Source organism: Mustela erminea, chromosome 13, assembly GCF_009829155.1.
Source record: "Mustela erminea isolate mMusErm1 chromosome 13, mMusErm1.Pri, whole genome shotgun sequence".
NCBI lineage: Eukaryota > Metazoa > Chordata > Mammalia > Carnivora > Mustelidae > Mustela > Mustela erminea.
The window spans coordinates 26871757-26887848 of record NC_045626.1 but is presented as its reverse complement, the minus strand read 5'-3'; the positions used below and the strand labels follow the sequence as shown (position 1 = coordinate 26887848).

At 48.7% G+C, this 16092-nt stretch overlaps 1 protein-coding gene across 1 annotated transcript in view; it reads right to left on the bottom strand.

The window, feature by feature from the left end:
- The window catches only part of LOXHD1 (lipoxygenase homology domains 1), a 150133-nt gene that overhangs the window by 87926 nt on the left and 46115 nt on the right, over positions 1–16092 (bottom strand). Inside the window, exons 7-12 of the mRNA XM_032310632.1 lie at positions 9355–9478; positions 6792–7042; positions 5624–5759; positions 4892–5052; positions 3802–3888; positions 3233–3368 (exon numbers count right to left, since the gene is read on the bottom strand). Coding sequence (XP_032166523.1) covers positions 3233–3368; positions 3802–3888; positions 4892–5052; positions 5624–5759; positions 6792–7042; positions 9355–9478 — 895 coding nt within the window. The remainder of the gene's footprint in view (positions 1–3232; positions 3369–3801; positions 3889–4891; positions 5053–5623; positions 5760–6791; positions 7043–9354; positions 9479–16092) is intronic.

The window sequence follows — 16092 nt, the reverse complement described above, 5'->3', positions numbered from 1 at the left end:
AAGGTCATGAGAGGGCTGGGGGGCAGAAGCCTGAGCCAGGGGTGGAGTGCATCGCTCATTCATGGGATGATCAGAGGGAGGTACTGGGACCAGGAGGTGGATGAGGGGATTTTCCATTCAATCACTGGAAGGAGTAGGACAGAGGCTCTGAAGTCTTGATGTGCAAAAAAATTACTTGGTATGCTTGACAAAAATGCAGATTATCAGGGATAGCTCTCAAAGAATCTAATCAACGTCTCTGGGGTGCAGCCAAATTATGTTCCCCACGCCCCCATCCATATGTTCAAGTCCTAACCCAGGGTGTCTGGGGGACTCAGTTAGTTAAGCATCAGCCTTTGGCTCAGGTCATGATCCCAGGGTCCTGGGAACAAGCCCTGCATCGGGTTCTTTGCTCAGCAGGGAGCCTGCTTCCCCCTCTCCCTCAGCCTGCTGCTCCACCTACTTGTGCTCTCTCTCAGTCAAATAAATAAATAATTCTTTTTTAAAAAAAAATTCCTAACCCCCAGTATCTCAGAATATGACAATATGGAGGTAGGGTTTTTAAAGAGATGATTAAGCTAAAATGAGATCCTATGGGTGCGTCCTCATCCAAAATGACATAAGAAGGGATTAGGACACAGAAAACAGGACACCCAGAGGGAAGACCGTGTGAGGACACAGCAAGAAGGCTGCCATCTACAAGCCAAGGAAAGAGGCCTCATAAGAACCCAAGCCTGATGACACATTGATCTTGGACTTCCAGCCTCTAGAACTGTGAGAAAATGAATTTCTGTTGTTTAAGCCTCCAGTCTGTGGTATTTTGTTATGGGAGCCTGAGCAGATTAATAGACTGCCCTAGAACAATGGCAGGAGTTGGGGGTCTGGAGAATGACTGAGATAAACATTATACCACCTTCAGTGGAAGGAAAAGTAACCAGAGAACACCAGAGATGGGATTGATCTGGAGCAGAGGCAACATCATGAGATGGCATGGGCCCGTGTCTGAGAGTGCAGAGGGAGTCTGGCAAAACCCCCCTCACCAGCCCCACAGTCTGTGAGGTGGGAAAACAGGTTTGGAGGAATGGGGAAGCCAGGCTTCAGTCAAGGTAGAGAGGACATGGAGGTAAAGAACATCTTGGGCATTCTAAGTAAAAATGGTAGATTTCTTTCTGGAAAAACCTCACTAAAATGACAATACACAGGTATTTTCAGGACTTAACAAAAAAAAAATAGGGACAAGTACAGAGAACAGCAGCAAGACTTGGGGAGCTTGACATCCCCTGGGAAAGTGATTAATACCTTAGCACAGTCATTCCTCACCAGCAGCACCACTTAGAAATGCATGAGACAAATTCCTGAGTCTCACCCTGGACTTCCTGAGTCAGAAACCCTGGGCTTGAGGCCGTGTACTCCGTTGCCACAAGCTCTCTGGGTGATAATACTCAGGGAAGTTTGAGGATCCCTGACTCACCAGACCAGAGAGAACCGATCAGAGTTATCACTTGTGAAATTTGAAAGCAAAGGCTGAGGAATGAAAGCACCAGGTAACTTCAGAAACAGGACATGAGGAGCTGAAGTCAAGAGAACTGGTTAGAAAGATCAAGGAAGCAGTTGGGTCCCAAGACCCCCTCCCCATTAGTTCACATATGCAGGCTCTGTTCTGGCACACGAAGGGATAGATCCGACGAGAACAGGCGTGTTTCTGCCTCAGTGGGCTATATTGCTAAATCAAGTCTCAGTCTGGGGCAGAATCCTCTTACCTACTATGTTCCCAGGGAGATGGTTACCTTGCTGCCACAGAAAATAGTACACAATGTGAAAAGAGTATAGTCGCTGTGCACACAGGAGGCGGAAGACCTTGCTCTAGGTCTGACTCTGTCTCCAACTGTATAATCAGGACAAGAACTCCTCGTTTTCCTGAGTTGCATTAGGCTATTTTATTTATTTATTTATTTAAAGGTTTTATTTCTTTATTTGACAGAGAGAGACACAGAGAGAGGGAACACAAGTAGGGGGAGTGGGAGAGGGAGAGGAAGAAGCAGACTTCCTACTGAGCAGGGACCCGATGTGGAGCTCAATCCCAGGACCCTGGGATCATGGCCTGAGCTGAGGCAGATGCTTAACAACTGAGCCACCCAGGCGCCTCTGCATTATGCTATTTTAAAGGCCTTCAAACGCAAATATGCTACGGTCACATTTTTAATTACAAAGGAAGAAGCATCAAGCAGATAACAGAAAGTGCTCATCACCAGCATTGCCTAATTAGATGACTAGATGGTGCGATCTCTTAACAGATATTTGCCATGTGGAGTTTCTATGTTTTTGAGTATTTACTTCTATTTAAATCATTTCAACAAATACACACAGAGCTTCTACTGGATGTACAAATGTCTGAGGAGTGACACTTTCCAAATATTGAGAAGAGCTACTAGAATGATGAGTGACATTGTTTTCTATATATTCTTAACTCTTGGTAATTTTGCGGTATTACTATATGATTTAAAAATTAGGACTGCCACAGTGATAGCAAATGGGTTGATTATCTTAAGTGCCAGTTCTGATCAATTGCTAATGTCTGCTTAGATCAACTGCAAATGTCTGCTTAGATCAATTGCTAATGTCTGCTTAGAGTGCCCTGTAGGGAGCTTTGAAACTCATTTCAGACTCAGTGAGAGAGAAGGCTGTAATTGCTCAGTAATGTCTGCCAGAGCAAAGGACAGGACATGTGCTGTGCCTCACTCTCTTCTGCCGCTATAATCTAGAAGCAAAATGATCTCCCTTTACCCCTGAGAATGTGCAAACTGGACCCCAGATTAAAAGCTTAGTCCCTCTCCTATGAGCCTTAAATAGACACAGAGGACTCATCCGGGGCCGCCAATCATGGCTTCTGGATACAGTCTTCCTTTTGGGGAGACTCTTGTGCATAATTTGAAGAGAATATTTCTTTAATGTTAGGAAGGCTGTGAAGAAGCACTGCTTGGAGAGGATCCTTCTCATCCCCTCACCCACCTGAAGAGCCATAAATGTCGCCTTCCTTCCCCACACCCACCACCACAGAGCTCTGGCATCCTGCCTTAGAGATTCCCACAAGCCAGTCAGAAGGCTGGGAATTTTCTAACTCCATGCTGGCATGTGGAGGGGGTGTGATCAGTGACAGCAGATGAGACCATCCACTCATGAGCTGGACCCCCACGCACACGCCAACTAGGAGTTCCACCGCCTCGCCAGGGATGGAGAACTGGTCAGTACTCACTGCCCATTATCCTCCGCACGGTCGGGCCCTCAGCGGTCATTTCTCTCACGATCTCATTGTCATCCTCGTTGGCATCCAGCCAGCGATTACAGTTGAAATTATACTTGTCCTTGGTCAGAGTGTTCACCAGGGTCATCTGGAATGAAGTACTGGGGTGAGCAAGAGGGTGGACCAGAGATCTACCACACCTTGGGGTCACCATTCTGCTATCTCATCCAAGGGAGGCCAAGGCCATCCCATTGAGATGTCTCTTGTGGAAGGTGGTCCAGATTTCACATCTATCCCTCTCGCTCCCTGGAGACCCATGCTTGCCTAGCAGCCAGGCAACTGGGGGAGAAGGTAAGTCTCCTGAACACCTGAGCATTTTCTCAGTCAAATTTGGAGGTCCTCTCCCCATCAGGAAGTCCCCGTGTCTTAGGTCCAAATTTGGGTCTCACCGTGAGACCCATGCTTACCCACCCCCACTCCCAATGGACACAAAGGCAAACTTAGGTGACATGGTCATTAGAAAGGGACCATACAGGTTCCTTTCCCATGGACCTCCCAAACCTCAGGATGGCACACCTCACCCTTTCTAAATGCCATCCAGAACCAGGGCTCCTTCTGTCATGCCATGCCCGAATCTTGTAAAACCTGCCAAGATCTGGGAGCTCAATCTACAGGGAGAAATGACAAGGTTTGGGTGAACATAGTCAAGTGAATTGTGTTTATCTCACAGCTGACCCCTTCCCAGGAGGGCACCCGCTCTGGGCCGAGTCTTCAGCAGTGAGGATGGCTTTGCTCCAGGCCGCTCTCGTAGACTGTATTCTCTCATGCCCTGGCAACCAAGGGCACATGAGGGCGAGACAGCTGTGTAGCGCCCAGGTTCAGTCTGGCCTGGCGAAACTGAACAAAAATAACTGACCCACAGTAGGATCCAGAATAAAGAAAATCTTCCAAGCAATAAACTCCCAGTAACAAAACCCATTCGGCAACCCTGCAAATTAGCACAGGTCCACAGCCCCAGGACTCCACTGGGCACTAAAACAGACAAAAAGATCAATACAGCAGTCGTGCCCTTTCCCTAGGGGCCTGCAGTCTAGCCGGGAAGACAAATACATGAAGAGCAATGAAGTGAGTGTGTAGCAGAAGCAGCAGTGGGGTGCTCTGGGAAGACAGCTGAAAATTACAAATCATTCTCACCTAAAGGTCAGAGCACACTTCTGTTGGCAAAACAAGCCTTGCTCTAGTTATATACACATCAGAAATTTAAAGCTAAATTTCTTTTTAAATATTCTACTATTTATACTTTCCTCTCAATTTGCTACTCACTCTCTAATTCAGTTCAGATCAGGCAGTTTGACACTAATGTGCTCAGGGTCTCTGTTCTACAATGATTCCCCAAGTTTCTAGGCTCCTGAAGAAAATTCTATACCTGCTTCTTTCTCCCAGGCTTGGTTCTGAAGTGTTTGATTCAGGAGAAGGGCCAGACCCAAAGCGGATGCCTTTCAATCAATAGATCACTCTGGTACCCTTGCAGGGGCCTGAATTTTGTGTAGCACCCGCTTGTCTTAAAACGTGATCCAAAATCTGGCTTAGAAAACCATCCTCATCACAAATACCTCTTACATCCCTTCCTCTTTCCTCCTCCCTCCCGCCCCCATTACACTTCCTTCCTACCCTAAATTTCTCGATTATGCCCGGTTTGAACCACTTGTTGTTGGGATTCAGGAGAATCTCGTCCGTCCGCCCCTTTTGCCCATAAATCTGGATGAAGATGGGAGAATTGGTACCAGCTTTCTTCAAATCGGTTGTCCAGACCCACAGGGACCAAGGGAATTCTGCAAAGACACGTCAAGTTGTCCCATAAAGACTTCAAGAGTAAAGAGTTTTTATGTTACCAGTGGGGGAAGAGAAGCAAATCAAAGGTGTTTAGGACTGAAGCGCAGACCATGCACAGGTGTGGCACACTCTCAGAAACCCTTTCTAACAGGTACCAATATTAGGGAGCCCAGGATTCTTTGCTGCTTGAAAAAGGGTACCTCAATGATCCTTTTAATGGCAAAAGCCTATAGTATGTTTTAAATAGGAAAAAGAGTTGACTCCCTGCACCCGGTGTATATTCAGAGTGTGCTATGTTGAACCATTCTGTTCACCTTCTAGCCCATCACAGCAGGTTATTCAGTTTGGGGTCATGGGGGTCCTGGCCATGGTGCTGACTGTGTAACTCTTGTGTGGCCTGTACCTTGGAGAGATGGGCTTCCTGCGGGGCCCATTCCCTTCCTCTTTAGAGGAGAACTGAGAAGCAGAAGTGCACTCCTTCACAGCAGAGCTCTTGCCCAGGGGGCTGACATCCTGGCCTCTGCTGGCCCTGTCTGGGAGGACACCAGCCTCTGGGTCCTCACCACCTACTTTTCAGCCTCTTCTTCCTGAGAGACACCATCTCGTAGAGCTGCCTCTCAATCAGCCCATCCACCTTCTTCTCATCCAACCAGTTGCGGCAAAGGAAGGTCTGCTGGATGCCGGTGAAGGGGCACAGAATCACCACCTGGAAGGGGGTGTGGTGCAGATCATGAGTCTCCTGCAGCAGGTGCCCTGGTTGGGACCTCCTGACAATGTTTGAGAACCTCTTCATGCTAAGGTTGTCTACATTAGGATTTCAGGGAATGGCACTTTTCTTCCTGTTGCTGGTCCCATTAAGTCTTAGATCAAGAAATACCTCCTCCAAGGAGTCTTCCCAAGTAGCTATCATCCATCCTCCAATTTATCAGCCCAAATCTCAAATTCTTCCCCCTACACACAACACTCTCTTTGAACACTGTATTTCTTTATGCATATCATAAAAATCTCAGTCCAAACCAGATGAACTAGTATACTAAATTAATTCCCTTTATTTGTCTGTAGAAAAAAGGTTGATCACATAAAAAGGAATGAATATCTGGAATATAACACAAAAATAAACAACTTTCTTCTGGGCTTGAACCCATTCAAACCTCTTTCCCATGCTTTCTGTACTCTACTCACATTCTCAGCTCATGGTTTTAGAACTCAGAAGTGCACCCCGCCTAGGTCACTCACTCACTCACATCAGGTATGTCCAAAGGAATGTTCTTGTGACACTACAAAATTTTCTATCAGCCAAGAATTGACTATTCACTCTGCTAGATTCTCAGCTTTACCTTCTTTTTAGTCTCAGGACTCTGGGATCATGACCTGAGCTGAAGGCAGACGCTTAACTGTGTGAGCCACCCAGGAGACCCCAAAATACTTGTTGAGTGAGAGATTTATAAGCTGAAGTGAAACAACACCAAGAATCAGGACAGTTTATAACTACCAGCTAGCACCTGCGTTTGGCCCTTGGATGCATACATAGAACAGCCCTCATCCCTGACCATAAGCAAAATAAGGTGGATGGTCACATTATCAACCCAACTGCCCAATGAAAGGGCCTGCCCATGTGCTCTGACACTGGTCCAAAGTAAGTAGGAAGCAGGAAGCAGGTCAGCGTTTGTACTTGCAAATTAAAGAAGAGGGGTTGAATCAGGAAAGGTCTCCCCCACCCCCGGGGAGCATCCCTTACCTTCTCACAGTACCAGCCTCTGTTGACGCCCACATTGCCGTGCCCGATGGACACCCGACTCAGGGGACTGAGGAGGACAGCCAGCTCGATGTTGAAGATGTCTGTGCGGCCACGGTCAAACACACCGCCTTCCAGGAAGATTTTCCCACTGTTCTTATTCCCTCTGGCCCCATACATGACCAGGTAGATTTTGGATTTGGTCCCAGCCCCCCGGACATCCCCAGTGAAGACGGTGACCACATACGAGATAGCTGGTGTAGAAGCCACAGGGGAGGAGAAAGTGCCAGCTGGTTACAAAATCCATACCCCACCCCCCACCGGCTCCAGCCTCCCTAGGCCCTCCCTCCTCCATACATCCTCAACCCCCTGCCTCCTGCCCCAGATGACATCCAGTGCCCCTCTCCGCGTCATGTTATCTTTTTCAGAGTCTGTGTGTCCATGCATCTGAGTTTCAGAATAAACTGCAGGGATTACTCTGAGAAGCTGCCAGCCCTGATTACAAGAACTAACAAAGAGAAGGCAGGATTTGAGTTGGCTGAGAATAGTACTTGCTATTAACATTAATTACCATGTGCCTATTATTAATAGCTGCCGGATGAATTCTGTTATGTCTGATTTAATTATAACAGCCAACTCCATTAATGGAGATTTATATCCGGGGCTATCTGATTCATTTTGTTCGGTCTTTTGCTCGTAACTTAAAAAAGACAACTTTTAATAGAGGGCACTAGTGTCCTCCTTGGCTACCTGACGTGGTGGGATGAGGGAAGAATGAGGGAAGGAGAGAACACTGTAGTTGGGCCCTGTGGGGTTTTGGTCACTCAGGAGGCAAGATGAGGACATGAAGTTCTGGGCAAGCACCAGCAAAGGACAATTAAGCTCTGGGATGGGGCTGAGTAAGAGGAAACACTGAAGACAAGCATCTGGACAGGAAATCTGCTAAGGTCTGGCCTCCCTTCATTATGTTCTGGAGTCGAAGGCAATGGCCCTTTAGTCCTTGTTAGTTCTCCCGAGCCTGCACACAGCCCTCCACCCTACCCCAGGCCCACCCTTAGCCCCAGAGCCCAGGGAAATGAAAATCCCAGCTTTTCTTTGGAGCTAGCACGTGTGGCTTTGCGGATGCCTCCCTCATTTAGACATTTACACCCTCCTCTGTTCATCAAACGCTGACTGAGTGCTTACTACCTGCAAGGCCTCAGGGAGACTATGAAGATGGGGAAGGTGGCCCCTGCCCTCAAAGAGGGGGTCTCCAGCTCCACTTCTCCAAAACACACAGACCCGGGATGTCCGCCTATGGCCCAAGCTACCAGCCATCCCCAGCCCTTGGTGGTCATTTCTTCTGCTCCTCTACCATTGGGCCAAGGAAGAGTAACATGGTTAAGGGGGTCATAGCAGACCCATTCTGGTATCTGTTTTTAAGCAAATACTTTGCAAGCCTCAGTTATAAATGATGTGTGAGGTTGAAAGGTGTTGGAGCAGGGGCACCCTGGATTTCCTGCAGTCATAGTAAAGGGCAAAGGAAGGGCATGTTCTACCCACATGAAGGAGGGAGGACTCCAAGGGAGTGGCGGGCAGCACAGAGAAAAAGAGAAATGGCATCATAGTCTGAGGAGAAAGATGTTCTAAAGATAGAGAGAGAGAAAGAGTAAGGCCAGCAGGGAAGGGAGGGGAAGGCATGTGTGAGGTAGGGGAGGAGAGTGCAGGGAAGCTGAGCAGAAGACAGGTAGATGAGGAGGAAAGGGGGTAATTGGGCATAGGTTCAGGAAAGAGGGACAAGTGTATGGATGAGGCGGAGGGGGATGGGTGGGGAGGTGGAAGTGGGGAGATAAGATGCTGAAAGATGCTCCCGAGAGCTGGAGCTGCACTGTGGGCAGTTTGCACATGGTGCCCCAGAACCTGGACTATTCTCTGTGCAGTGGAGGGCAACAGGAGGCTTTGTAGCAGAGCACATTCTCAGGTGTGCACATTCACAACCCTGACTTGCTCAAACATCCACAACCTCCCATGCAGGGAGTTGCAGGTTTTCTGTGGAGTTCATACAGGGTAGAGATTTAGGTGGCAGATCAAATCCTGGATCTGTCACTTACCAGTTGTGACCTTGGACAGGTCTCTTAATAGCTATGTGACTCAGTTTGCTCATCTGTGAAATGGGAGTGTTAACAGTTCCTATGCTATAGTCACTGTGAGGATTAAAGGAGCTGAAGTGGGTCAGGTGCCTAGCAGAGGGCCCGGCGTATAGTAAGCACTCAAGAGTAGGAGGAGTTGAGGGCCAATCCATATCCTCATAAACGTCTGATGGAATAGGAGTCCCCATCCCGGCTGTATGCAGTGGATAACCTCTTTTGCCCTGGGACGTTAGTATTTGCTCAGGGGCATTTCCCCACTTCCTCTGGCATCAGCAGAGCCCCAGGTTCCAGCCCAAAGGGACAGAAGACTTTCAAGAGCAGGAGGAGTGGCTGGCTCTCACTCAATCACCAGCCTCCAGGCCCATGTACAAGATCAAGGAGCCTCGGGCAGAAACCAAAGTGTCAGCCAGTTGGGCCTCCCCTTTCTTCAGTTCTACCTGTGGTCTCAGCTCCGCCCACTAAGATATCCCTTTGGATTTTGCCGTCATCTTCGTCCAAGGCCAGCCAGCGGTTAAGAGGGAAGTCATATTTCCTTTTGTTCCCAATATCTTCAATGATAATCTGGGAAGAAGCAGAGAGGGAGGGGATGACCAGGGTCATGGAGGGCTCACCTGGTGATCGAATCCCTCCACCACCTGGGTGAACACTCTCGGGATGCCTGGATGGCTCAGTCAGTTAAGCGTCTGCCTTCAGCTAAGGTCACGATCCCGGGGTCCTGAGATCGAGTGCTGCATCGGGCTCCTTGCTCAGTGGAGAGTCTGCTTCTCCCTCTGCCTGCTGCTTCCCCTACTTGTGCTCTCTCTCTCCCTTTCTGAAAAACAAATAAAACTTAAGAAAAAAGAGAGAGAGAGAGAGAGAGAGAGAATACACTCCCACCTTCTTAGTGGCCCTTCAAAGCTTCTCACAAGGACACACCTGGCACAAAGCACTGAGAGGCATGTGACGATGACTGGCAATGACTTCCCACTTGAACAACTGAATCACTCTTCCCTCTTCCGCTGCAGATCATTTAAAAAACTGAATGCAGGAAATCTGGCAGGATGTAGCCTGTGAGACTCGAGCGTGAAGCCTAGATTTGCAGACTTCAACAAGAGCATCACCTTCCCCACCTGCTGAAGGTTGGGACCCTAACCTTCTTGATGAGAAGCAGAGTCCATGCAAGGAGAACTATGAGCCCTATATCAGGCACACAGAATCCTGAGATCTGGTGATGAGTTCAGAAAACATCAGCCATAGACAGGGAGGCTAATGGAATCAGTCATCTACGAAGCTTCCTCCAGGGCACTCACAAGGTGAGGTAGGCTTGTGAGGCTGCAGATAAGGGGTGTGGGGGGGGGTGTCTCTCAGAGTTTACCAGGAGCCGAGGGACCTTCCCAAATGTCCCAGGAACCCAACTGAAAACCCACTCTAAGATAAGCAGACTGGTCCATCACTAGAACATGCCCTCCATTCATAGCACTGTGCAGGGTAAGTGGACATGTCTGCCCAGGTGGTCCCAAGACTGCCCAAGAGAGAGGGGCTCTGATTTCAATGAAAAACTCATTGCCTAATATCAAAGTGTCTGTGGTGTGCTGCCTATGTCATCTCACCTTGTTTTAATTCCGTGTTCATTAGAGAAACTTCTGGGCCAAGCACAGTCTTCCTGAGGACACAACCCATTGAGGGGAACCAATGGCCTGAGTGAGTGATTAGAAGCCACTGTCCTACCAGGCTTCTCTCCTCCGATAAATCAACATTCCAGCTTTGGTTTATAAATCAGGCCCTTGTGAGTTTGGTTGGTGTGAGTCACCCTTCAGAACCTGCCAATTTGATTGTACTCTCAAGCTGAGTGCCTGGAGACCACGGTGGCACAGCCCAGAGAGACTTCTGCCACTGAAGTCCAGCCTCTCCCAACTCTCCTGTCTGCACATTTCTCTGTGGCTTTCATCTCCATGTTAGGGCGAGTCTGGGGAGTTAATGACAAAGGTCTGAGGCTTCAGCCTGCCTCCTATCCCCCCTTACTCTGACACTCACAGAGCTGGAAAAGCAAAGTGAAGGAAGATAGAACCTAGTTTATCAGATAGGCTGTCAAGTCTACTAATAAACCTAGATGTACAGCTTCACCATCTCTGTATTTAAATGTTCACACAGACAAGTGTGCCAGCCATGGTTTTGGGAGCCAGAGCAGCACCCTCCCAGCCCATGGAGCTGTCATCAATAAGGGCCTTCTACTGGCCTGGTGTCTGATGGAAATTCCTGACCTGAGAAGTTCAGCTAGTCTGAAAAATGGAACGGGCACCATTTAACACCTCTCCAGGACAAAACTAGCTGAATCACAAAGGAAAGAGGTGATATTTGAAACATAAATTTTTGAATAACAACCAAGATGTTAAAACTAGAGTCTCCAAAAATACTGAATACAAAGAAAGGCCGAGAGAGAAGATACAGATTTAAGTACTGGTACAGAAAGTATAAAAGTCCATGGACAGTTCTAAAAATTTTCCAGGTGCATATTACAATGTGGAAACAATCCTCTATGAAAATTCGTGGCCGCCAGGTCTGCAGGATGAAGCTGGAGGAGGCTGGCTCCCTGAGAGCCAAATATCTGGGAGCACTTCACAGCGGGAAGGAAATGACCAATGTATGGAGAGACTAGCCAGGGAGAGGGGGCACAGCTTCTCCCAAAGGCATTTCTGGCCTCTGCTGATGCCTTATGACAGGGTCCTGGCTGACTCCTGCCCACTGTTGCTCAGAAGGGCATACCCAAGGGTCCCTTCTAAGGGAGGAGGGGGCAGCTTTCCCATTTCTGTTCATCACCTGCCCAGACACCTCTGAGTTTTCAAGGCGTTACTTGGAAGAATTCAGGATATCTCAGGAATGCTTTTTTTTAACAGAAGAAAATATCTGTCGGTGTTCCTACCAGAGCGTGGCTTCACGGATTCTGTTGTTAAGGCAGAGAATGTTGTAGAAGACTGGGGAGATAGAAATCCCCTTCCCCATGACTGAGAGAAGCACACGCCTAGAGAGAGAGAGAGAGTGTGTGTGTGTGTGTGTGTGTGTGTGTCTGTGAGAGAGAGAGAGAGAGAGAGAGAGAGAGACAGTCGGACAGACAGAAACAATGACCAAATAAAAAACAAGAATGTTATCTCCTGGGGCCATACCCTCCCTCAGAAGACAAGCCCACGGGCAGGGCTTGCCTTCTCAGAGGCAAGAGGGAAAGCTGGGCTCACGAGCCCCTGGGGAGGTGAGGCCTGTCCGTGCTGGAGCCCACTGTCTTCAGCAGCACCAAGGATACAAGAGAGTCATAAAGTGAGACCAGCCAATGGGGAAAGCCAGGAAGGTTCCACTGTCCCGAAGGAGAAGAGCGAAAGATGGAGCCGCCAAGCAGGGTCAGCTCTTCCCTGTTCTTTACTGCGGTTCACAGACACTCCCAAATGATCCAGGGCCTCGGGGCTTCCATTTTTGCACCCCCACTACCCCCCGGGGTAAACACATGTGGGTGAGCCCAGGGAGTGGGGCCTGGGGTCGGCAGCTTTTAGATGGATGTGGCGTGTCAGCTGTGATTCATAACTGCTCTCCCCGCTCTGTACTGGAATAACTTCCACCAATTTCATATGAACTTACTGGAACAGAGGCCTGTTCTGTGCAAAAGCGAACCCTCCCACACACACGGAGCAGCATGAGGAGGGTGATGGGTCTCCTCACTCTCACGCACGTGCCAAGATGCCCAGGATTCGCACAATCGCAGGGGGCTGAAGAAGGTTCCCGCTGTGTGCCAGCCACAACGGCCGGCAATGCACGTAAAACATGCCTCTGCTTTCAAGGAATTTTCAGTCTTCCCTTTAAAAATGCACATAGGTAATCCGGTAGAAGTGGCCCATGACCTGGGAGCAGCCGTCACCACCTCCCCAGAGCCACTGCTGAACTGTGGCTCCCTTTTAGAGTTCTAAAATTATAGGGCAAAGGACAGGTAAGTTTCGACACAGCAGAAGAAAAGGAAGAAGACTTTCAGTGCTTATGAACTGACTTTCAAACAAATCTCAGCATCTAGGAGTTAGCAGGGAAGATCCGGGCTCGTGGAAGAGCAAGGGAGTATTCTATGGGGGAAACTGAGGCCCACCAAAGAAAGGTGAGATTTTGTTTCTGTTGTGAGGCTATCCCTCCCCTCAGGCTCGAGGTTTCTCAGTCATCATACTGAAAAACTCAGATAATATAAATAACTGTTCGTGTCAGCCTTCGAATGGTGACGCCCTAACATTCTCTTCCTCCGTACCTCCTCTCCTTTGAGCCCACCCATACCCCCCTACTCCCTCATCACCACCTCAGACCACTGCTCTACCTTGGCCAACAAAGACCTCTGATGGCTTATTATGATCAGATCTGCAGAGACCCGGCCCACACCCACCTCCCTAACTTACTTCCCACTTCTCAGTCTGCTGAACCCCATGCTCTGGCCCAGCGCTACTCCGCATCTGTGGCCCACACTCCAGCCCCTCCTCCTCTGTCCACAGGAGTCCTCCTCCCTGTCCCTCCGGGCAAAACCCTACCCAGGGGACCCCCCTGGTGCCCCGTGAGACACAGCTTACCCCCACAACCTTTGTTTGTACCTGACTCAAGACTTTTTATCTCCCGCTTTGCATTACAGTCATGGTCATTCTGATTTCTGGTGTCCCCATCAGGAAATCTGGTCCGATCAACACTACTCTATTTGTGGGGATCCCAAGACAGAATGTTTGTTCACTGAAAGCTGGGCTCGCCCTGAAAGTTTGGGATATGATACCCTTATAGCAGAATAGGTATGATTGTTTTAGGGACTTGATTTTTTTTTTTTTTAAAGATTTTATTTATTTGACAGAGACACAGCGCGAGAGAGAACACAAGCAGGGGGAGTGGGAGAGGTAGAAGCAGCCTTCCCGCCGAGCAGGAAGCCCGATGTGGGCTTGATCCCAGAACCCTGGGATCTTGACCCGAGCTTAAGGTAGCCGTTAACGACTGAGCCACCCAGGCACCCCTTGTCTTACTCTTTTAAGGAGCAGAACGATGTTTATCATAACGACTGCAGTTGGCGGCCACATAAATGTTTGTTGACTGTTGAGTTTTAACTGGTAAGGGAAGGACAGACTGAGCTTCTTGCCATCCCTGAATTCGACTCCAGGGGCCTCTGTCTCCTTGTCCTACCAGGGCCAGCTGTACAGGCTGTGCTAACACCCCCGGGAGCACCAGTGGCGATCTCCTCATCAGGACTAACACGTGACACTGTGGAGGGAGTCCCAGCTGGGAGTCCAGAGGACCTGGGGTATGGACAAGCCTGCCACTGAAGAGCCACAGGGCCTTGGGCCAATCTGTTTACTGCAGCAGATGGACCAAGGACAGGACCCATTAGTGTGTGATGTTCCATCCTGTGACTGTGGCTCTTCCCAAGTGGTCTTTGAACCGCACTGACCATTTGAGTTGATCAAAATTGTGGACTAACCAGACATGGAGGCCCAAGCCATGGGTAGGGGCAAATGCTGGGGAAGGATGCCAGCGCCCCCAGCTCCGGGAGAGGCAGAGGCAGGGCAGAAGGGTGTGTGGGTCACCTTGAGGCTTCAGGTCACCCTGAAGCGCACCCCGTGTGCTTGAGAAGCACACGTGGGCAGATGACTAGAAGGGAGACCACCTATGAATGGGTCAATTATACTGGATTTTAGGTTTATCCCACCAAGCCCATAAAGGTAAACACCAAAAGAGAGGTTGTCATGCAAAGTCTAAGGCAAACAGCCTGGCAGTTTCGAGGACCAGGAGCACTTGCTGTGCAAGTGTCAAATCTGGAGACACAGTCAGTTCAATAGCCCCTTTAACTGGCATCCCTGGGGAGCTGCGGGCCCGCGGATCCGTCAGAGTGAGCGGAAGAGGGACAGCGCGACGCGAGAGGTGAGAGAGACAGGATGCTAGAGCTGGCTGTCCACGGCCTGATCACAAAGTGCCTTTCCCTAGCCTCTGGCTGCCCACTTGCACACACCGTGCCTGGGACTTAAAGTCCTCCTTCCTCCCTTTCTTAGGAAAATAGCAAGGAAATCCAGCACCCTCGCCCACAGAGTGCCGGAGGTGTCTTCTGTCTTTTCCCCAGAAAGCATTCTGGTTTGGCTTAAGGTAGAGGAACAGGCTGCTAGGAGCTTTTCAGAAGGCAGCACACCTTGGAGGGGGACACCTGCCTTGGTACTGGGGTGGGGTTGGGGGTGCGGAGCAGGCACATGGGGCCCTGACCTCACCCCTGCACATGTGACAGCCGCAAAGAGAAGAATCGATCTCACGCTGAAAGTAGCCTGCTTGGCCTTCCGGTTCAAAACAGTGTCTGATTAGCAAATAAGGAAAGAAAGAAGAAGGGAGGGCGAAGGGCAGGAGGGAAGGTGGAAACGTCATTCCAAAGAAAGAAAGAAAGGCAGAACTCTGCCAGGGGTCCCACACAGCATACAGTACCAGGACTCGGGAAAGTGGGCATGCTTCGTGGAGTACAAGAAGTTTTGGTCTTTATGAAATAGGACCACACATCTTTAAGGACAGCAGGGCAAAAGATGGTATTAAAGGGAACTAGACTCAATAAGGAAAGGTATCAAAACCGAAAGGCAGCAAATCCGTCAAGTTCTCACCATCCTGTGAGTCCTTCAACCAACTCCTGGGAATTTATCGTAAGAAATAATTCTAGATGTGTATAAAGATAAACTACAAGGATGTGTGTCACTGCGCTCTTTATAGTATGAGGAATGCTGAGGAAAGGGATGTTCAACAAAAGAGGGTCAGTTTCATAAATCATGGTATATATGTGCACTGAAATACTAGAGCACTTATTAAAAAACTACATTGTAAAGACTTTCATGTCATTCTATTGAAATAACATGGGATAGCTGCAAGATCTATTTCCAAGTGGGAACAAAGCAGCTGTAAAACACTGTTAATGATGACGACATTTTATAAACAAAGATATATGTATATAGATTCACAGAAAAATAGCTGGAGGGTATGCACCAAGATATGCAGACTGGTTATCTCTGGGTGGTAAAATCATGGTGGTTTAAGTTTATCTCATTTTTTGTTTATTTGTATTTTCTAACTTTTTACAATGAATATGCATCAGTTTTTTAAGAAGAAAAAAATAATAGGAACATTCAGAATTAAAATGCACACTGACAGGAGAAAGGAAGGGACCTGAGAGTTTG